We start from the raw sequence: 23,479 nt of genomic DNA, 5'->3' as shown, positions 1-23,479 counted from the left end.
GGGGCCCGGGGTGCCGGGCGGGGAGAGCGGCCCGAGCGGTTTAAGGTGCCGCCGCCGCTGCCGCCCCGCTCCGCTCCACCTTAACGCGCGGCGGCGGCGGACGGGCCCATTGCCGCGCCGGGGGTCGGCGGGCCCGGGCCCCCGGGAGCCGCGCCGCAGCCGCGCCCGCCGGACAGCGGCCCCCACGCGCGGCCCGAGCGGCCATCGCGGCCGAGCCGCAGGTGACGGCGGGTCCCCGCTCCGCCGCGAATCCCCCTCAGCGGCGCCCGGCCCGGCCCCTGGCGGCGGGGCCGGGCTATTTATAGCAGCCGCCGCGGCGATATAAGGGATGGCGGGCGCGGGCTGCGCTGCCGCGGCCGCCGGGGCCAGAGCGCTGCCGGGCCGCCTCAGGGCGGGCGCTGAGGGCGCGGCCCCGCAGCCCGGGTGAGCGGGCGGGGAGTGGGCTCGGAGCGGCGCCGCTCCGTGCTGTGAGCGGGGCGGGGGGACACGGCCAAACAAACAATAACCCGGGTGCGTTCTGCCCGTCCTCCGCGGGACAGCGCCGCGCACTTTCGGCGCTCCACGCGTGACAAGCCCGCGGGAGGGGCGGGACCGCCGTGACACCCGGCGGTAACCGCGGCGGGGCTTCCCCCTCTGCCTCTTGCCTCTCCCCACAGCGATTCCTGCTGAAATGCGGCGCCCCACGCTGGCATGAGCCCCGCCGTCGGGAGCAGCGCGCCCCGGGCACCGCCGCTTTCCCTGGCCGCAGCTCGGTGTCGGGAGCAAAGCGCTGTCGCCGACTGTCGCCGCGGAGCCGCCGCTGGCGGCAGCGCCGGACGCCGGGCGAGGGACGGACGGTACGGGCGGTACGGGGGAGCTCTGTGTGGCGGGCGGGCTGCGGGGGGCTCGGGGTCCGTGCCCCGCCGAGAGCCGGGGAAAGGCAATGTATGGCTCTATGGTCGGAGCGCCGTGCGGTCCGTGCCGGCTCCGGGGCGAGCGCCGGGGAGCGGGCTCGCTCTGAGTTCCGCGGTGTAATGGAAGATCTTTGTAAGTAAGCTTGTGTCAGGGGTTGTTCCCCCCGCCACAGATTGAGAGTCACGGTATTATTTTACTTTCCTACCCGGGTGTGTTTGGATGTGATCTGGGTATGCCGAGGATTCTTATCTTGCATTAAAATTGCTCTTGGATCACTGAGTGCTTTGAATAAGCTTCCATAACTTTTAGAAGGACAGAGATGCTATCTTCAATTACAGAGAAAGGAGGAGGTACGGGTTTGGGTTTGGTTAGTTTTGGTTTTTTGGTTTGGTTTTTTTCCCTGGTTTTACTTTACTTTTATTTTACTTTTATACTTTCTGCTGTAAGAAAACAAACTGAACCACAGATAGGACAAGGATTTTTAAGACCTTGTGATTGGGATTGCTGAGGATTAGAAAGAAATTTTGTAGGTTTTTTTTTTGTTTATTTACTTTAATCAATGGCTCAAGAGCCCTAGAAACAATGTATAAAGCTCTGCTTCCTAGACAGAGAGAAACTTAAGCTAAAGCCACGCTGGCTGCAAGCTGAGGAGCAAGTTAAGTGTTAGACCTCGAGTGGATTACTCTCAAGCATCCTGCACTCCTCTGCTCCAGTGGCTCTCCTTGTCGTGCAACAAATTGGGACTTCACACCAGCAGGTCCGAGTGCAGACAGGGCTTCTCTTGGAAGAGCAAAGCGCACAGGGGAGCCTTGACCCCGGCGTGAGGCTTTTTCCCAGCACAGGGAACTGCAGCCCTTCAGCACTGTCAGCTGGCACTGATTTCCAGTAATGCCACGGAAATACAAAAATCTAAGCCACCAAGTCCTCAGGTAGCTTAAATCATCTAAGTTCGGATTTTGTCAGCAGGCTTAAAAGGATGCTATTGACTGGAAATGTTTATGTACGTCTTACCTGGAAACTGTTGTTCATACAAAAGTTGATATTAAGAAAAGTGAATCAACTTTATAGTTGTATCAGCTATAGATGTGCTTTCTAAGGTTTCACTCTGAAATTACCTGGTTAGCTCAGGCTCTTTTTGCATAAAAGAGATGCATTTCAAATGCCTAAAACTGTTATTTTTCTTTATGAAAGGTACTTGTCTCTTGCTCTGAATCTGTTAAAATGGATTTGCAAAACCGGGATCTGTTAATTTAAGAAAGGCTAGAAGAAAGATAAGAGAAAGAACAAGGGGTGTGGCAAGGAAATTGCACGAAGTAACAGCTTTAAAGAAAAACTTTCTGTAGTAGAGCTTCAGACTGCCTAAGAGAGCTAAGATTTCTTTCTGGATATTTGAGCAGAAAATACCAAGCTGACAGTATCTCCTTAAAAATAATAACATATGTAGAAAATAGGTATGAATAGCTTCATAGCTGCATCAATTTGTCTTTCTTTGATTTTGCTCCTCCATTCCAGGAGATATCCAATATGATAAGAGTGTATACCCAGATTGCAGAGGGCCAAACACCCCACCAACATCTCTCCTGAAGCAGAGCAGCTGGGTCAGAGCTGGCCCAGGACCTCTTTTCAGAAATTATCTGAGAGGCAGTTCTATTTATTGAAGTTTTTGGTGGGTATTTTCATAAGCCTCAAGTTTTTTGCAGAGAATGCTAAGAATTGCAGAAACTAAACTTGCCTTCTTTGGGGGGAACTTCTTGGTATGTGTTGCATTGGATGTTCTTTCCTTAACCTGGGACTGAGGCTAACACTAGGGAGGAATGGCATTGTATCAGAAGGTGATTAGAGAGGACTTTCTTCCTTCTCACCACCCTTTTTTTTTTTTTTTTTTTTTTGGGATCTGGTGGAAAAACGGCATTTGGGGAATGGAAGGAGGAGGATGAGTCCTTCACCAAGCTGGTGTTGTAATTGACAAAGGCAATGTAAGGCAGGTGGATATAGGAAAAATGAGTGTGATGATTCATTATTGTCATTGTGCTGGGGTTTCTTAGGCTCCTCTTTAACCGCGGTGTCTTGTACCCAAGTCCTCTCTGGCCCATTAGCTGCTCCATGTGCTCCTAGTGGTGTTTCTGGGCTGACAACATTTGAGCAGGAGATCTACTCCCTTCTCTCAATTCTAGAAAGCTCCTTGAGGAAAACTGTTAAGCTTTATTCAATTCTGCCCTTTCATTTTTATCTTCCTTCCTTGGGTGTGAAGTCCTTTTTGTAGCTGGATTCAAGCCAAGAGCTTCTACCCACAGCTGCCAAGCCTGGATCCCTACTGGCTCCAGGTGAGTCAGTTCATTAGGATGAATCAGTATGCCCTGTAAAAGTTTTAGGCTCCAGACTTCAGCTTGACCACTCTTAATAATTTGGTTTTGCCTGGTTTATTTGTTTGTCACTGCTTCAGCTAAGCTGTCAGTTCTGGTGGCTCCTTGCTTCAGACTTGCTCAGCCTTTGGAGCCATGCAGGGCCTTCAGCCAGTGTCCCTACACTTTGTGGAGCTGCTTTTGCCTCAGCATTGTAACTCCTCCATGACCACTCATCCCTTTACCTCTCTTATGTGCACAGGGGGAGTTAGGGGGGATTGCACCTCAGCATAGGAATGGGCAGCTCTCAATGCAGGGAGTACTTCAGATTCTGGAGGTGGAGAACATTAACATGAAACCACAGGAATGAAGAGGGGTCTGTTTTTGCATGGTGGAGGTGTTTGCATAAGCTTTTACTGTCATCAATAAGTAGATTGGGATTCAGGGGACAGATTCAATGTGAAAAATAGGTATTAGTTTTCCAGCTTCCAAGGTAGGCCTGAGGAAGAGAATGGTGTTAAAAGATATGGAAATGTGCCTTGAAAGTAACCTTGCAAAGATGGATGACATTATTTTTGTTGTATGAAGCACCCAAAGTTAACGAGGTATAAAGCAGAAGGCTTGGGAGGATTTGGTCCAAGTGAAAACAGAATGAGCGTGGGACTGGCAGATGGGAGGAACATGAGCCCACTCCTTGGTGGAGCTGTTGCTTCTTTCTCCTGTTGTTGCTTACAGGGGTGCTTGGGAGAAGATGCTTACTGGGGAGGAAAGAATAGCCTTCCTGTTCTACTTGAATGTCACTGGCTGTATTTTGCTCTGCGGGGAAACAAAGTTCCAGTGCTCCAGTGGGTCACATCCTGAGTGTCTGTATCCAAAGTAAATCTAGAGCAACACTGTCCACTTCAAAAATATCTGCAATAAGCCAAGACTAGCTCTTTCTGAACAGAGAGGATAAATGAGCAGCTGTAACTTCAGATGCTGAATTTTTTGGCATACTTGAGTTTTTTGAGATTTGACTCTTTTATTCTCTGTTTGAGAATGTAGTAGAGCAATTGCTGATCTGTACATGTGTATGTGTGAGAAAATGTCAGTGGAAGAGTAATATATATGGAAATCTTGCATAGAGATAGAGCAGGCAGCCAGTTTGGCATTAGAAAATGAAATAATTGTACAAAAATATGTCTCCTGAAATAACGATTGAGGGAAGGGGTAGGGACAGGGTTGGGGAGGTTAACAATATTTTTTAGTAATTTTCTCTACTTACAGTACTTGTTACTGACCTCTCCTGCAATTTTACTGCCTCAGACACTGCTTTTCCAGTGAGTGGTGCTTTGTGCTGCACAGGCACAAAGGTTCCATCTGAGATACCAGCCCAACACCTGGAGCTAGGTGAAGGGATGGGAAACTGCCCCCAAGTACTTTCTCTGTCACAACCTGGCCAAAGGTAGGTAGGCTGAGGTCAGCAACTCTTACAGGTGCCAGTGAACCTGCCTTTCACTAAGTCCAGTTTTCTTTCTAAAATGGGGAAGTAGAAGATATTTCTTTGTGGGTGTGTTGGGAGCATAAATACAGCTGAGATACTTCAGAAGGCATCTAAGTATCTGAGACAGTCTTGGATAGGATTCCCCTTCTTGCTACTTCTCTTCTGGCCAGAACTGACCAGCAGAAATGTTCAGTGCTTGTACAATTTACATATTAATTTTTGGCTAAATTTTGTTAACCTTGGAATTTGTTTGACATTGATGGGCTCAAGAGTAAAATCTTTAACTACTTGTACTTTTTTCTACTATAGATCAATTTAAAAAGTTCCTGCACTCTTTCACCTTCTCCCAAATAACACAATGCTTGCCTTGACTTCTCTTTGAGAAGGTCTGCTTCTGCAAAGAATGTTGTACCAAATATATAACTTTATGCAAGCTGGTAAAAATGGTTTATTCTTTCTTCATCCCAGCTCTTGACTGCATCTGCCTAGTTCTTGGTCTAGAGATAAATGTCACTGAGGACTGCCTGGGGACTATTTTGCATCTGAAAGGTGACTTGTAATGATTCAGGTAATGAGCCAGACCACTGTTTTATGTGTGACTGGTGCTAGTCCACTGAAGTCCAAACAGCTGCTCCAAGTTTCTATCATCTCCAGTGAAAACAAGTACAACAGCATCAGCTTGCAGCCAGTTTACAGTAAACCTGCTTCCTGGGCTGTGGGTTAACCTCCTTAAATATCCCTGTGGTCAGGTCTGTTACTCTTGTATGTGAAAATAAGTCTTGGTGTGCTTTCTGATTTACTGAAGTGTAAATAAACCAAGAAGGTCTTTCAGGCTCTCTCATCAGCCTATATTAGTAACGCTCATCAGCTCTTGACTGGAACTTTGATGGCATAATTACTCTGAAAGGGTAACATATTCAAAACTACCTGTGTGACTTTGGGAGTTAGATTCCTCAGAGTCTTAGTCATTATTTTAAAAAGCAATTAGCTTTTTAAGCTACACACACTCCTGGAAGTTTTAAGCAAAGGCTTCTGTTTATCTTGTCTTTAAAATGACGGTTTCTAGGATGAGAGTTGTGGCTCTTCCACTCCACTTATTTCAGATATTAAATAAGAGTGTTGGAGAGACAATTAGAAAAATACTGTGGTAAATAAATTCTCATGGTTAATCTTACTAGAGAGGTCCAAGAGGTAAAAGTGTACTTTTCAGTCACCTGACAGCAGGATGGGTGTGGGCATGCATTTTCAGCTATGCCTTTAGGACAGCTGAGAGGATGAATGATGTCTCAGCTGTTGTTGTAGACAGAGCAAAGCACGTATTTCTCTAGGATTTGGTGCACTTAACTCAAACAGCTTGTGACTAGAGCAGTTCAAGCACTGGGGCAAACATGGTTATCAGCAGAAGCAGATAAACTAAGAAAACAGTCTTGCATACTCTAATGTTTGTGCAAGTAAGATTTTAATTTGCTATCAGTCCTAGGGTTCTTTATGAGCAGTGATGGATTAGTCTTGATACTTGTGCAAGTTTTAAAGCATTCCTGTAACACTTGTAATGCAAAATCTATTTATTTTATAGCATACCTGTGAGATAGGGACCTGCTATTTATCTCATTTGTACAGCTAGGGAACTGAAGTATTCAGTGAAGCTAAACACAGCATGAGGGATTGATCACACAAGAAAGTCTGCAGCAGGACAGGCAGGAGGGTGCTCAGTCATGATTCTCATGAAAATCAACAAGCTCTGGTCCATGCTTTTCCCATCTGATTCTTCCTTGGTGCTTCTGATGCAGCTTGTGGCATTTGCTTGACTAGGCAATGTGTGTTTGGCTTTTCTAAGGAAGAAAGCTCAGGCCTGGTGACAGAGGGAGGTGATGTGTGTCTGGGGAAGGTGAAGAGTGGGGAGCATCCCCCAGCTAGAGATGCCTCCACCACCACTTCCTCAGTGAGTGGCTTCCCCAAGGCTGGCACAGGCTGCTCCTTGGCTACTGAAACTGTGTTCCTCTCTGGCAAATCCCTGCTCTTCCTGTGCCCAGAGCAGCTCTGCTCCTCTTAATAAAGTTGATATGAGTGGCTGGGTTGATGATGGAACTCCACATCTGCTGCCACAGTGCTGAGTCCCTGTGCTGCCTGGGTTCCCTGATGGAGCAGAGCTTCCACTGCTCCATCTCAGCCACGGGAGGGTCACCAGTGCTTGGAGTTTGGTGGAGGAAGTTGTCCAAAGCTGGCAGGAGGAATTTTTTGTTACGGTTGCATGATGAACAGTAACAATGTGAGTTTTATTGCTCAGAATGTATCCACATTTTTAGGATGCTATATTTAAAAAGGAGAAAAAATGAGTCATGGGGAGCTATGCTAATGCTAAGTATTTATGTCTACCTCTTGTGAGGCTGAAGGCAGTGGGAGTTGAGCAACATTCTTGTGAAGTGTCTAGAGGATTTATGGATCAAACTAAAGCCTGCTGAAGTCAGCTGTAAGTCATGCAGTGCCTTGCTCGGGGCCCATGTCATGTACTGTGTGTGGGTTACAGTGAAATATTCCTCTTGGGAAACCCGGGAGCGCTCCGTGCTGCCGGCTTCCCTGGGCTCGGGCAGGAGCTTGACTTGCTCCCAGTGGTTATTACTCTGCCACTGGGAAGTCACTCCTGGCTTGCTGCCAGGGCAGGAATGTTGCTGTGCCTCCCAGGCCATGCCTGCAGCACCATAGATATGGATACCTGTGCCCTGAGTGGGAGCAGGCAGAGCCTGGCATGTCTCGGCTTCTCCTGCACTCCCAAGGAGGTGTAGTGTCAGGGTCTGCTGTGGTACAAGCTGCTGGAGCTTTCCTTTCAGAGCTGGCCAGGGTCACAGGGATGCCAGGGTTCGGATGCTTTCACTTATGGCATGCCTTGACACTAATTCAGTTGGCTTCCACTTAATCATGAAGTGCAAATGTTGGAGTTTGTTTTTTTTAAAAGTCCTTTAATGAAATTGCGATGTGATTGAGAGCGCCAGTGGGTTCAGCTTTGCAGGCGTCTGCTTGCCAGCATGCCTCAGCTCCTGTCACAGCTATGGGAAGGACTGGGAGCAGGATTTCAGTGGTGGGTGAGCCAGCAATGGAGTATGGAGAGGGACTCTGTGAACAAACCCTGACAGCGCCATGTGTCCAAAAAATGCAGATTTGGCAACAGCAAGAGGCTCTGCAGATCCTCTGTGTAATCCACTTATTGGAAGGAGAAGGTTTTGAAGTGAGCAAAAAATAATTATTAAAGTGAAATCTTCAGCTTTGTTGGACTTTTAAATTTTGTTTTCTTATTATGTTTTTTTGGGGTTTTTTTAAGAATTGGTCATATCAGTATGAAAGTGAATGTGTTTAATCTTCCTTGGATATAGTTTTGAGTGGTGCACTATTGCGACCTCTTTTGTTTTCCAGTGCAAGGCATGCTCTGGTTTATGGAAATAAATACCTGTTCATCTTGCAAATATAAGAGGAGTTGAAAGGCTTTTGAATAGGAATCTGCTCTTTGCACTGCTGGAAGCACTAAGCCTCATGGTGAGCAACAGATGATAGGCAATAGCTGGACCAAACACCCACCCATTTCAGATTGAAAGGATGTTAATGGACATCAGTGTAGTGGGAATCACAGCCACTTTTTTCTTGAACTGGCCTTCCCACTTAAAGAACAACTAAAGCACCACTGTAGCATGCCTTCAGGTACCTGGTGACTTAAAGAAAGCATTTAAAGGATTTTTTTCCTGTAAACTTGTGATCTTGTGATACAAGTTCTCTACCAGTTGGCTGTTGAAACACTCACTCTGAAGGGATACCAAATGACAAAATAACAGGATGCAGATGGAATTTAATCTCTTGGTCACATTGAGACACTATTATCGGGTCTGTCATCTGTCCTTAGCATACTCAGATAGCTCTTGAGTGGTCTGCATAGACAGCTGGCAGTTTAGTAGAGATTGTGATCTTCAGAAAATATGTAGCTGATGTCTTGTGTAATACTTGCTATGGAAGTATTGGTGTCACCAGCCTAAGTGCAGCACTTGCTGGGTGGGGAACACATGTCTATAAAGCAGGACTCTTTGGAAGATGTTATTCAATACCCAAGCACTCAATCCCAGAAAGAGACCTAAGGGCATCCACAGAGCTTGTGCTGCAGGGTGATGAACTGGGAGCAGGGAGATCACTGAAGGAATCCCTTTGGCTCAGCAGTGCTTGCTGCTGAGTGCAGTTGCAGACTGAGGCTGGTTTGTGGCTGCTGGTGTTTTGTAGGGACAAGAATCCCTAACTAACCTTGGAGCAGGAGGAGACATGCCCCAGTGCTCTGGAAAAACCCTCAGCTGTTGTGAATTGTTTTTGTGCAGCAGTGCAAGGTCAAACACTGCTGTTGTAGCTCTCAGAATAGTGCATGATCTCGTTGTTAAGGTACCTGCCTGCATCTGACACAGCTGCCCTTGGACAACAAGGCAGGTATTGCCTGAGTCCACTCTGTGCACTTCACCTGAAGAGACCTTGGTGGTAGCTGGGGAAGAATCATAGCTTGGAATTCGAGCATCCAGAGGTTGTGATCAGCTGGAGGACAAGGTGGACTTGAATAAGTACTTGCAGCAGTACGTCTCTAAGAAAATATTCTGTAGCTCAAGGGCAGAGTGCTTTGAGAGGGACTTCTGTTTCCTCCACATGCTGTGGATGCTTTCAGATCTAATCTGCAAACAGGGACTATGTCAGGCATGAGGAACTGTGCAGACCATTTGCTTTTCTTGAGCTCTGGGCAGGCCCAAAGAGATACTGAATGCTCTGTTGAGATGCTCTGCTGGCATTGCTTCTTCTGTGCATCCTGCAAAATAGCTCCAGGAAGCACAAGGATGCTGACAAGCTGCTGCATCACCCTAGTCCTGTGAGCAGCAAGGGTTTTGTTACATGAGATTTACTTGTGGAGTATTAAGTCTGTTTTCAAAAGTTTTCCTTGGACCAAACGCCTGTGGAGCATGAAAAGGCTTTCATGTTAATCGGCCAAGTTAGCTAAGAGAATATGTAATTCCTTATTCTTTTTGCAATGTAGCAAGCCTGTTTAATTAGGCAACTGGGATTTGAATTATTAAATAACAGAACAGTTTCAACCTACTTTTCTGTTGGTAAAGATCTCCAGCAACCCTGTTTTTATTCCATGGATTTTTGAATTCTGAGTTCCAGAAACTCTTTGAACCTCAGGAGGATGACTTACTGGATCCAGGAGGACAGAGAAACAGGACTCTTATTTTAAGGTCTCCTGAGCACAGCAAGTTACTCTCTGTTGTTTACATACCAGCCTCACAAGAATATGGAAATAAATGCTAGGCTGTCGAAGCAAAGCAGAAAAATTGTGTTTTCAGGCATATCCTGTGTTGAAGCATCTGTTTGGTTTTGTGCAGCATAAGAATAAATCCTTCCACTGCACAAAACTCTGGGAGCAGCTCTCTCTCTCTGATTTGGAGTAAAAGAGAATAGAGCAAAGTAGCAGGAGCCACAGTTCATGTGGGCTTGGGAAGACTCACGAAGATGAACTGGCGTAGCTGGGAGGTGAGAAGGGACAAAGAGGAGCTGTCTCAGCCAGAGCAGTGAAGAGCTGCTGAACTTAGGCAGTGATTGGAGGCCTGCCACCTTCAAGGCAGTGACAAAAAGGCTGAGGAAATGCCTGCTAGGGTCCATGGTTGGGGCAGACATGCCAGCAGCCCTGGGCAGGGTGTTCTCATGGGCAGCAGGAGGCAAGGGACTTGCTGACAAAGCCACTTAGACCCAAAAAACTCCTGAAATATCTCCCGGCCTCAGGCTCTCCAAGCCCTCCTGACCCCAGGCTAATGTATTCTGGCTCCTGTTTGGGACTGGTGCACTTCAAAAGCCTTGTTGAGTGGATGGGTGGGTGGAACTGGTGACCCAAAATACCATTTCCCCTTCCTAAGGCTGGGCGTATACCAAACTTATGTCTCTGTGTGGTAAAAGAATATGAACCAAAAGTGCTGAGAGATGCAGTGGTTAAATTGAAACATGCTGTGGCAGGATGAAAGTAATCTTGTCCCTTACAAGGCCTTAATGCTTTGGGGCTTTATTTATTTTATTTTTTTCAAGTGGCTGCCAGCCATGCTGTCTCTATCTGTGATTTTAATAGAGATATTTTTATATGCAGACGTGTGTCAAGATTAAATCACCTCGTGTTATATTATCATTCACTAGGTCGATATAAAAAACCAATATCTATAGCTGTGTTTTATTTAAAATTTGAAGTCTGAATTGTCATTGAAGGTGCTGAAGTATAAGAGGATAACTCTGTGTTAGGGTCTGTGTCCCTTGCAGTACAAAGAAGGAAGGGCCAAATCCAAATTTTTTGCTGTTTCTGTGAGTCTGGTATGTAAAATATGATGCAAATCAGAGATTTACCTGGATTGCCAAGACTAAGGCTAATCCATAATCTCTTTGCTTGGTGTTTAAAAATAGTGGCACTGTACATGCATAGGAATGGCTTATGAGATCTACCCTAAGGCTAGAGCAACATAATGCTGCATCCCACTGGTTTTGAGAAGAGACCATGGTGTCTTGACTTGGTTACAACTTTGCAGCAGGGTAGCTGTACTTCAGAGCTGTGTGGTGGATGGAAATTATAAATGGGTCTTATGGCAGAGCCTAAACATTTCTTTGGAATTTCTCAGCCAAAGTCTTCAGGAGATTGAACATGTTTCCTTGCTCAGATTCTTCTGTTTCAAGCAGGAGAAGGAGAGCTGAGTACTTGAACCAAAGCAATGATTTGGAAGAGCTAATGAAGGACCAGGGATCCTTGTTTCAAGGTAGTTCTTGATTTACCTTGCCTAGACAGAGAAACTTTGTCTGGTTGCTTTGCTTTATTTGGTTCATGCGTGGCCTTAGCTGTGAAGTGACCCTTCCCACTGCTCAGGTAAAGCAAAGTTCTGTACACTGCTAGGAGCTCTGTACCACTCAGCTACAGCTGCAGTGTCCAGTGGCAGTGTAGTACCACTCACAGTGAGGAAAGGTGAGTGTGGTCCAGCCCCAGAAAATGACAAGCAGCGTGGTAATACCAGTGTTTAACTGATGCTTTATCCTCTTGTCCCATCCAAGGTCCTTACTGGCCCTGTTGCCAAGACTCAGGGGTGTGTTCACTGCCTGTATTGCTCTGTAGCCCAGCACATCTTCTCATTCCTCTAGGACAGCATCCCCTCAGGGAATCTGACTGTGCAATTTCTGCAAATCTGTCAGTGTCAGCCTGATAATAGGACAGAAGGAGGCATCATGTTGGGTGTGGAGCACTGAGTACCTTGAAAGCTGACTGCTGCAATGAGTATAACCAAGTGTGGTATGCTTCTCCCATGTGAAAACAGTTTATAGGGCAAAAGCAGATGTTATTGTTTGGTGCGTGTGAAAGATGCTTTGTGGCAGAAGAGGGTATGCCTCTCTTTTCCTTTAACTGGCAAGAGAATCTGCTGTTCCTTTCTTCTTTTCGTTTTCTTTTTTTTTTTTTTTTCTCTATGCAATGGTAATTGAGTTTTGAGGAAGTTTATCTTTCCCTGAAGTTGTGGGTGAATTTCTGATGTGATTGCACAGTGTAGTGGTGGCTGGAGCCCTGCTGTTGCCTTGCTCATCAGAGCTGCTTCATGAGAATGCAGAACACTTTTGAGGTATGGTTTCCCATCACATGCTAATCCAGTGAAGTGCTGTAGATTCACTTGCTCGTGCTGTTTAAATCCATAATGCAGCACCACCTGCCAAACCACGGGGCATAATGGAAGTGTTAATGACTGTACATATATACCCTCCCACATGGCTGCAAGTTGAATGACTTAAGAGTCAAGGCAGAGAATTTAGGCTGAGTGTAGAAGGAACCAGAATTAGGGTATCCTGATGCAGATAGATCTCTGCTGAAACTGAGGGGTGATGGGTGGCCACAGGGGGTGTAAAATTGGGTCAGATGACTTACAGGGTGCTTTCAAAGATGTGTTGATTTTCAGCTGCTGCTCTATGGATTCATCCAGTCTTGACACTGGAGATGTAACTTGGGCATTCAACAACAAAGTGCAGGTACTGAGAGCACCAGCTGGGGCCCTGGTACCTCTCTTCTGAGGGCTGTTCTCATGGGATGCTTCTCTCCAGTGCTGGCAGGGTGAAGGCACTTGATAGGAGAGTGTAGTTGAGTCATGCAAGGGTGAACTCTGTTCCTCAGGGGTGGTTTGGCCAGTTGCCCACTGGTTTGAGTGTCAAGGTGTCTGTTTGCCACCAGGATGGCTTGTCCAGGCTGGCACAGGAGAAAGCAGGGAAATAGCTGAACAGGGACAGCCAAGGGGTTTTCCAAAGAGAGGGGCTGAGAAGAGACAGCAGGGCTGACCTGGCACATGGCTGGGATGCTGGCAGTACATGCACCTGCCCTCAGGCAGGTTCAGTGGAATGCTGTGGCTTTGCAAAACCCTGCATCACCATGTGTGAGGCAGAGGAGGGGCCTGTGCATCCACCCCTCATCCCACTCCTCATCCCTGTACCCAGCCCTGAGTTCTGCCCACCCTCCTCTTTGAGAGAAGCAGTTGGATTTGCCAAGTATGGAGTCACCTCCCCAGCAGGCTGTTCGTAAATAAGAGGCTTATGCTCTTGGCAGACACTGTAACGAGCCTGGAAAAAATTACTGTTATGGGTCCTGGCCCAGTGATGAGATCTTGGAGTCTTCCAAGTGACAGAGTAATGACATGGACCTGGGAAATGCCTGGAATAGCCTTCCACACAGTTCTGGGATTTAGCGTCATTAGATTCTAAGTAAAATAGGCCATGTGCCTATTTGGGTAAATTTGGGAGGCAGCTGTTCCTTCCTCTTCTCAAGTCCATGCTGGTGAAGCTCTACTAAATCTCCAGCATTACAGACCAGCATACTCTCTGTTATTCTGTACTTGTGAGTATTAGATGTGTTGTGGGGAACCAGGGGGGCTGTCCTTGATCCAAGACCCTGGGAAAATTTATAGAGAGCCTTTCAAGCCTGCCCTGTGCCTTGGGGTGTAGAACTATTGAAGAAATATCAGTGCTGCCCCACAGCTCACAGATAATTTCTGGGAACCTTGTGATGCAAAGTGAACAGGCAATGTTTCTTTTTTCCATGTGTTATGTGCAATAGTCTTTTTGCCTAGGAAGGACATAGACATGAGTCAAGTTTTGGAACAGACTTGTAGGCAGAGGACAGATTTTGTAAAAAGCCTGGGGATCCCTGCTCTCCTCACCTTCCTTCATTTGTCTCTTGGACTAGGTAGGATTCACCCATTCCCTAGTGGAAATGCTATTACCAGGGAACTTCACAGCCTTCATCTCTTTGCAGCTGTCTAAGAGATGCAAAGTGTGTTTGCCAGGAGGGAAGGGAGTCTTTAAAAAGCCATTTACATCCTGAAAGACATCCGGTAGCAACACTGGAGATGTAAAAGCATTAAATACTGAATTGAGCCTGACTGGAAGACAAATGTGGAGCCAAATGCATTGATTGATTTGCAGAAGGGTGACTGGAATGAGGTGGCCTTTCTATCCATTAATCATCTCCAAAGCATCCATAGGTGCCATGAAGTCTGTGCCTTGGAGCAGCCATGTGTGGATAGCATGGTGCCCATGAGGCTGCAGGGCAGTGACCCTTCAAGGAGCTGGGCAGAGGGGTGGATGCACTCCTTCTTTTGGCAGGGGCTTTGGGACTGATGTGGGAAAGGCAGGGTGGAGCAGTGAGGAGGTCCATGCTGGGCAGTCCTGGTGCTGCTTAGGATCCCCTCACAGCTCCGAGATGCAACATAGGAATTTGTTGCCTGGACCACTTCCACCTGCCCAGAGTGATGCTGGTTGAGGCCAGGAGGGCTGTGCCATGCACATCTGGTTGCATTGCCAGTGTCAGGGCCACATGCAGGCTGCAGAACATCTGGGCTGCAAACAGGACATTGCTAAAGCACTGGGCTATTGCTTCAGAAACCTCACTGAGCAGCAAAACCACCCAGGGCAATGAATTTGGGGTCTTTTCTATTGGTGTGTCAGCAGGCTGGGATGTTTAGGAGGGAAGCTGCCCATTTCCAGGGATTGTGCGAGCAGGAAGGGCAGCTATTGGAATTCGAAGCCGCTTCCTCCACTAAATTTGTTCTTGCTGTGTTATCTCTGCCTGGGCAGGGCAGGGGAACATCTTGGCAATCTGCTTTTTTGCTACAGTATGTTTAGGTCAGCTTCAGTGGTTCCATGATAACATAGGAGAGGCCTTCCTGGCCTCACTAGCAAAGAATTTGCAATAGTAATACAGGAATCTGTCATCCCCTGGTGTCTCCTGAGGGTTTTGGAAATAAATGAGTAAGGAAAAGGATGGTGGATTTAAGCACACAAGTAATGGAGGTAAGAGTAGCTGAGCCAAGCCCCAGGTACTGAATAGGATGTTCTTATTTCATACCTTGGCAAAAGGCTTGGATCAGTGGACACCCCTGAACTGGCAACAATACAGTTTTATTTGAGATCTTAGAGATAAAGGATCTTGTGTAGCTGCTTTCTGGTCACATAACTGTATTCTCCTACAGAACTGGTAGTGGCAGAGCTGTAACTACCAGTGATCCAAATCTGACTGAAGTATTGCTTTTAATAATAATAATTTTTAAAAAAGAGAAATCTGGCATCTGCACCTGACTGTTGGTTTGTCAGTGGCAGAACTCTTCTTACATATTTTGAAAAGGGCACTACGTCCCTGAGGGAAACAGGCTGAAGATTAATGGAGTTGTTGTGGGAGGTGGAGGAGGAGTTGGGAGAGGGAAGCAGAGTTGGTTTTGGATGACATTTGTCAGTGTGATTGACTCATGCTGTGCTGCACTTTACATACAGACTGGGACACTGACAAGCACGTGCTTCCCAGTAAAAGCAAGTGAGTCCCTGAATCCAGGCTGGGCAGGGAAAGCTGCTCAGTTCTACAGCAAGGGCTCCTCCTGACATCACTTAGGGATTCGCAGAGGGGGAAGGTGGGGGGCTGCCTACTACCTAAGCCACTTCCAGTGACGTGGCTTTTTATTATTATTATTTGTTCAGGCTATAATTCTGTGTTTCCTGAAATAACTACCAAGTATTCATCAGGCAGCTCCTGTCTTTAGCTGCCTTTTGTGTGAATCTCAAGTGCTTCATTACTCCCCCGGTGCGTTTTCTTTCTCGTACAGTAAATCTGAGCAGCATCTGTGTGCTGGGGGAGGTGATGCAATTTTGGGTTGAAAGGGAGAAAAGGTCTGGCTGGCACAGGAAGCCAGTGAGCAGTTCAGGGAACATAACACTTGGGGTACAGCATCTTTTTGCACAGGAGGAGAATTGATGAGGCCACTTCCAGGACCCACAGTTACCTCCCCCCACATTCAAAGCCCAGCCGATTGCAGCTCTTCATTGCTTGGTAAAGGATTTTATTTTTAAACGACAGTTGGTTCAAGGCTTTTTTTTTTTTTTCTCCCTTTTAGTAGCAATCTGATATTGCTTTGATCACTACTCCAAAAGGAAATGCCTGTAATTTCCTGTGCAGGTCTTACCAGGTGCTGGGCTCCATCAGATCCGGAAGCTGATGGGAGTTGGGAGCACCTGTTAGAATCTGCCTTCTTAGAAAACCTCAGAGACTTGAAATTTCATTTGTGTTTTGAAAAACCTAATGCCAGAGCTACAAAAGGCATCAGACTCTGGCTTCCCACATGACACATCTGTTCCATGCTGACTTCCCACAGAAGACTGGAACACTTTTGTTCAGTGTGTCCTTTCAGAGGCATTTGACTGGGAAGGAAATCTGACAGACTGGAGAAAACTTGGCTAGGAGTTACTCATCTTTATTTAATAGTAATTGGCAGGTTTCTTTCATACACCTACAAGTCCTTGGGCTCTTGATGGTTTGGGACATGGTCATGCCTGCTTGAGGGAGAAATTCCTGAAGTTCATTCAGTCCTGATCAGCATGACTCAAGGGAAGTAGCAGCCTCCTAAAAGGGCATGTCCTGTCTTTCAAGGATTCTTAGTAGTTCCCAGCCCAAGGGATTGCCTGCAACACATCAGGCTGAACTATTTTGGTACCTGGCTGGCGTCTCTGGGTGTGTCGTGGTGGTTGTGTGGCTGCAGCCAGCAGTCTGCAGGAGGAACAGAGAGGGAAGTGTTCAGATTTTGCAGAGTTTCAGCCCTGCAGGCACTGCGTGGAGCTGCTAATGCTTACAAAGTGGCTGGGTAAAAGGGTGTAATCGAGTGAGCTGTGGGCAGAGGAAGAGTTCTTAATTGCAACCGTAGGAGGAGTTGGCAGCCTGGGTGGCTGATAGTCTTCCTCAGGTGAGATTAGCCTCCTCAGGTATGCAGAGCTCTGTCAGGCCATGGGTGAGGAGCCATGGACCAAAACAAGCTGATGATAGGAAAATTTCCTTGGCTGTGGGCTGATGGAATCATCAGCATCCGTGCCCACACATTAGTGTGTGCTAAATCATGGCCTGTTGCTGAAGTGGACATCAGCTCCCTGAAGTTGCTTTGGAGAGCTGTAGCAGAGGAGGAGGGAGCTTGGTAGTTCCCACACAGGCCCTGCTGTGGCTTTTCTTGGAGGTTTCATAACAGAATTAAGCAATTTATGTTGCATGTTGCCATGGAGACTGTAAATCACTGTCGTGCTGGCCTTCTCAGTGAGGGAGCTTGTGTCTTTAATTGCACTAACCTGCCCTAAAAATCCAGGGCTTCGTTCTGAGCTTGATGACCTTCTGTAAAGGCCTCACCCTGGGAGCTCAGCCTTCAGGACAGCAGAGCAGAAACCAGGGAAAGGGGTGCCAGCACATCAAATATCAACTATCTGGGGTCCATTTTATTTTTTATTATTGTCTTATGTGGCCACAATTCTGCTCAGAAGCTGTGCTTGGACCCACTTGCATTCAGGGCAAGTTTTGTAATGAGGGTGGGGATTAGATACACCACCTACATTTTGTGGGCCAGTCGTACAAACAAAGATGAATTTGGTGTTTTTATGTTACTTGGCTGCTCTAAGGGGATAGCTCAGCCCTTCCACTCCACCTCCATGTCCAGACAGGTAACTGGTGTTTTATACAGTTTATTCAGCCTCCTAAAAGAAAATACTTTTTGCTGAGGAGGCTCAGTTTCAGTGACACACTTGGACCAATGTTTCTTTTTTCTTCCCATCCACCTACCCCAGAAGCAGCCACACTTCTGACTGTCTCAGCATTACTGGCTTGTGCTGTCAGGCCACCAGTCTTGCCAGTGTGTGTGAAGATGGTTGTATAAATGGCTGTATAAATCAGCCTCCTTCCAGTGACTAAACCAGAGCCCTGACAGCATTTGCCAGCGTAGGGTATGGATCCCTCTCTTGGCTCCCTCAAAATAAACAACTATATAAATTGTAAGATGATTATCATCAGACCTTATTAGTGTATTACCACATGCTGCTTTGTATTCAGACAATAGATAAAAACATTTGTGCTTCGCTTTTCTCAGTCAGATCTACAGCAAACACGCTTATTCTTGCTCCCATCTGAGGAGGACTGTGTCAGTACTCTTGCCAAAAACACATGAAAATTAGCCCAAGTCTTTTGCACTTGCCTGTAGCTCTGTGCACCTTTGGGAGTGTTTGGTCTTTTCCAGGAAATGATATATGTTGTTTTAAAGGTTTGAATCATGAGCTGGTTAAGTTCATAATCTCGTCAAGGCATGAGTTGTCTTCGTGCTTTGGTTATCAGGGCAGATGGAGGGGCAGAGGGATAGAAGTGCTTGAGTTTCTGAAGGTTTTCTTTATGTGCATGCATGGCTGGAGCACAGGACCTGCCATCTCAGTAGAAAGAGGAGTGTTTCCATGAGCAGCAGAAACAATCCTGCAGAAACATGTAAACTTGCTGCCTTTTGACACTCTGAAGTTTTCATCTGTTGTTCTAGCATCACCTAAAGTACAGGGAATAGTGCTCAACAGGCCAGCCTATGGTTCTTGACTTTTTTTTTTCCCCAGTTGTTTTTTTTAGTTCAGTTCTTGCTGTTTTCCCCAGGCTATGTAAGAGTCAGTCTGGTGGTTCAGACACACAGCATGACCAAACTTCTGGAAACAACGGGAAGCAAATGCCCCGATTCAGCCGATAAGCATGCTGGGCAGAGACACAGTTTGTACAATGGGCTAAACATTATCCTAGCACTTTGGGGAGCATTTCATGCAAGATAAGCTTGAGGCTTCTTAGGAGTGGGTTAAAGGGCTGGCACAAAATGTCAGTAAAAATGTAATGCTTGTTGCCAAGCAGCAGCTTGTGGTTTTGTGAGGAGGTCAAAAATCGTGCACAAACGGAGTATGTTTTTCACGTCCACAGACTGTCCCCTGCCATGTCAGTAACAATCAGTCTTTCATTCTGCCTGGCTGGAGCTGCTCTGCTGTGTAAAGAAGGATGGGGTGAAATCTTGGCCATGGGCAAAGCAAAAAATTGTCATTAACTGTGTTGGAAGGAGAGGCAGAGCTTTAGCCAGGGTCTGTGTCTCAAAAAGCCTGTGAGGATCATCTGACCCCAGAAGGATTACACAAAAATAAAACTTGGTATTTCAAGCAAAAATAAGACATTTAGTTGAAATTCATTGGTTTTTCAGTAGCCCAGCCTGCTGTGTATTGATGTGTGGTCTCATAAATATGAGAAAGTGGCTTACATAAAAATAGGGCTAAGAAACTTCCTTGGGGTTGTTGTGAGGAAATGCAGTGAGACTGTTTGAAACCTCAGCTGGTTTGGTCTTCTCCCCATCCAGCAGATGTTGCTTGCAGTGGAAATTCTTGCTATTCTCAATAATTTCCTCCAAAGGTGGTTTAGAAACAAGCAAACTTGATCATGCTTCTTGCTCTGAAAATGTGGCTGGTCTTTATTTGGACAAGAGGCCTTTGCTGTTCTTAGACTCAGAAACCTCGTCCTCTGTTTCCTTATGGGCTTTTCTTTTTAGAGGTGGTATGGGGTCTCCAGTGTACTGAAAGAACACTTTTGATCACCAGATCAAAAGTGCTTTTAAGATTCAATATTTTGGGTTAAACTGAAGTAATGATTATGGAGAAAGGGACTAGAGAAATCAGAAACTAGATTAGAGGATTATGGTTTTGTGTTTTCACAAGAACACAGTCAGCTTCTGTGACACAGAGCACATCAGACTTGCTTGGTGGTATTTGAGAATGAAAAAGTTGTCTTTTTAATGAAAAAGAAATCCCTGGGGTTATTGGGATAGCCTCCAAAAGCTTGTGTTGCTTGGTGGGGATACAGGTTGGGAGCCAACAGTTTATGGAGGTCCCCTCAGAGCAGTCTTGGTCCCACCTCAGTGCTGACCCCAGCCAGTGCCTGGAGCCCAAAGGGCACCAGCAAAACCAGAACGTCTGGGAGCAGGTGCCTGCAGAAAGTGTCACCACAGCTGCTGCTGCACTGAACAGTAATTTCAAGAAAACCAATACCAGGAAAATCAACTGCCTTGTCTTCAGCCTTATCATTATGATGGATTTTTTTCTCTTTAAGTGTGTGAAAGACCTCCCAGAAAATGCAGCGGTCATTCAGATCTGGGAGATGGCCACCTGTTTCCTCTGAGATCTGAGTCAGTATCACTGCTGCCCAAGGGTGGGTGGAGGGCACTTATATGCACAGAACCTCCTGTCTGCCTTCTCCTTAAATGAGCAGTTTCTGCTGCTGAGTGTTGAAATGGGCCAGTCAGCAATGGCTGCCTCTTCTCCCTTCTCCACAAACCTGTGCTGTTGCCCAGTTTCAGCCAGGGAAATTTTTTTTCATTTTTCTTTTAGGAGGTAGCTCTGAGGTGAGGGAAGCAGTGTGACCATGCTGCTGGGAAGCTGTTCTCTAGGCTGTGTCACAGCCACAGGCACCAGCCTTCCTGCCACAGCAGGGTTGAGGGTTTGAAAAAAAGGCAAAACAAAAACCACCTGTTATTCCTGGCCTGCTGCCTTCTTAGTTTTATTTCTCAAACTTGAAAGTGAGAGAGAAGAAAGCAGCTAAGTGCATTTTTGTCTGCTGGCAGAGCCAGGCTTGGACCTTTACCTCCAATTTCATCCATCACCAGCAGCTCTGCCTGCAGATCTGGCCCTAGGATGTAACATACCATTTAATGTTTGCTATACCTTGGGTTAAGCAGTGAGGAATAGCTCAACTCTGACTCATCAATGGGATTTGGTCACTGGCAACAGGAAACTGTTAGGAGCTTGATAAGTGCACTGAGCCAGGGTGATTTTTGTCATTGCTGTGCACGACCCACCCCTGTAGGAAAGGTATTCAATGGCATAGGTGTTGCATGTGCATTTGGTGACAATTAGCAATGCCTGCAGACAAACAAGGCACAGTGGTGGAGATGTCTGCACTTGTAAGCGCTGGGTGTGAGTTGCTGTAGAGCTGTTGAGAAGGGTTGGTGCTGCTGCTCCTTTCCAAAAGGATTTTGGATGCCAGAGCTGCCTTCGTTCTCACTTCTTAGGCAGCAGGTAAAAGCTGCCTAGTGCATATTGCCCTCTTGTCATTGCTGCTGAGTGACTGGAGATGATCTCTCTCTCCAGCAGGTGCAGCACACTGGCAGCATGGCTACAAGCGCCGTTCCCAGCGAAAACCTGCCCACGTACAAGCTGGTGGTTGTTGGAGATGGTGGTGTGGGCAAGAGTGCTCTCACTATTCAGTTTTTCCAGAAGATTTTTGTGCCAGACTACGACCCAACTATTGAAGACTCCTACCTGAAGCACACAGAAATAGATGGGCAGTGGGCAATTCTTGATGGTAAGCAAGCTGCTCTCATTATCCCCTTTCCCTTCTAGCTGAGCACAATTGCAAATAGACCTCAGTCTCCCACAGCATGTTGTGTCTCTGTCCCTCCTGCTCTGCTGGGACTGGCAGGATCTGGAGCTGCAGTGCATGGTCTGCAGCTGGTCTCCAGCAAAGCTTCTGCTTCCAGTTGCTTTGGTTCCAGTTCTGCACAGAAGTGTTTCTTGCAGGCCTGTGAAAACCTACAGATCCTCATTGACATTTGGAGTAGGCTTCTGCAGCCAGTGAATTGCAGCCCTGCCAGGTGGCTATTGCTAATGGTACTTCATTGAGGCTGAACTTATCCCCTGGGAAATAACTGAGTGGGTAACTGAGTGAGTGGTTATAACCAGAAGGAATATTTAATCAAAACTGTTGTCCACTGACAGTGAAGAATTTTTACAGCTCTTAAACTCAGTCATTCAGGATGATGTTTTCATGTTTAATTACCTGTCCCATTTCAATGTGGGTAGGGTAACAGCCTGAAGATCTGTTGCAACCAAGTTTTCAGTTCTTTGAAGAAAACTGCGTCTTTTTAAAAAACAACCAACAGTGAAACACATAGGAAAAAAAGAAGGAAAAACAAAAAAAAAAAAAAGCCCAAAAAAATCCCCAAATCCACCACCTTAATTAGCAGGTGAGGAGAAAGACCTGTATTACCTAAAGCTGCAGCTTTTTCATTTATGCTGCATGAGGCAGACTAACCACAGCTACAAAGGGACTCTTGTTCTTAAATGTTGTAAGTTTTGTTTTCCTTTATAGAATAACTAGGTAGTACATAAAATCAAGTATTTTCTGCCTTAATTACCCAAGTTCATGTATGTGGCCACTAACATAACTGAACTATATTTAGCCTCACTTGTGCCAAGTTCTACCTCCACCCTCTTGTCACAAAGGTGCTCAAGATCTTTGTCTCTGCATAAGTGTCACTGGTGTGTGGGGACAGAAAGCTGGGGGATTGTCATGAGTGGTGGAATATGGTGCTGATGGGGTTTGCTGTGAGGACTGTTAGCTTGGTCTGGAAACCTGAGATCTTAGTTGCACTCTTTAGGATTTATCACATATAATTTAGTGAGTACAAATGGCCAAAAAGTCCTTAAAAGAACAGCTTTTATTCAGTATTAAAAAAACAAAACCTGCAAACAACAAAACAAGTTAATCTTGCCAACATTTGTTCATTTGAATATGTTAACAGTTGATATGAGGCAGTACTTGTGAAATTGGTGCTGAAATGTCTCTTGTCATCTGCATTAGAGATATCTACTCTCAATTAATCATCTCATAATGTATACATGGATCTTTATTTTTAAAATGTCAGTCCTGTATAAAAGAAAAATCCAGTCCTGCTGTAAATTTATTTCATTATTTTGAGTCCAGAATCCAGTCCTCTAAAATGTGTGACCTTTATCTTCACTGGTATGCCCCATGTTGTGATATATATATATACACCAGCTGCTGTACCTGTTGATGTTAGCTGAAACAGCCTTGGTTTTGCAAATTATTGAAAAGTAGAAAAGGCATCTTTTACTGAATACTTGGAATTGTTGTTTATACAAAACAAACAGAACTTCAACAAAAAACCTAACTGAACTTGATCTGAGTGGGAGTGATGAAAGAAACTGTTTTCCAAGGAGCAGAAACTTAACCCTTTGTTTTAATAAAAAAGCATTTCTTTTGCTCGGATGGGCTTAATGACTGTACTTGGGCTGAACAGAATTCAGCTGTGACCTTGAATGGCATTTTGGGAATCCCTGACTTCCAGGGCTTGTGTGCCCACAGATGCTTCACAGCCAGAGAAGTGAAACTGCAGCTGCTTCTCTTTCCTACCACTTGAGATTTTGAACAATCACAATTTTGGAAGAAAGACAATATTCTTGTCTGAAAAAAGGATGTGACCCTTCTCCATCTGCCCAAAAGAAACAGGGCACCAGGACTGACTAACACTTGTGTCATTTGCCTCAGCTCTCTGTCACAGGCTTTGGATCTGGGCCATTCTCCGAGGTCACC

General features: G+C 46.1%; 1 protein-coding gene across 2 annotated transcripts in view; it reads left to right on the top strand.

Annotated features, from left to right (window-relative positions):
• The first annotated feature begins 406 nt into the window (after positions 1 to 406).
• MRAS (muscle RAS oncogene homolog) overlaps positions 407 to 23,479 on the top strand; it is a 38,278-nt gene continuing 15,205 nt past the window's right edge. The window contains exons 1-3 of one of the 2 annotated variants that reach the window (XM_063161819.1): positions 407 to 423; positions 657 to 836; positions 21,235 to 21,448. In XM_063161819.1, the coding sequence (XP_063017889.1) occupies positions 21,256 to 21,448 (193 nt within the window). In that variant the 5' untranslated portion in view covers positions 407 to 423; positions 657 to 836; positions 21,235 to 21,255. Of the gene's footprint in view, positions 424 to 459; positions 837 to 21,234; positions 21,449 to 23,479 lie in introns of those variants that run through there. The other variant, XM_063161821.1, reaches the window with a different exon arrangement.

The sequence above is a fragment of the Melospiza melodia genome, chromosome 8, assembly GCF_035770615.1.
Source record: "Melospiza melodia melodia isolate bMelMel2 chromosome 8, bMelMel2.pri, whole genome shotgun sequence".
NCBI classification, from domain to species: Eukaryota; Metazoa; Chordata; class Aves; order Passeriformes; family Passerellidae; genus Melospiza; species Melospiza melodia.
Note: the sequence above shows the minus strand (reverse complement) of the source record. Positions and strands in the feature narration are given on the sequence as shown.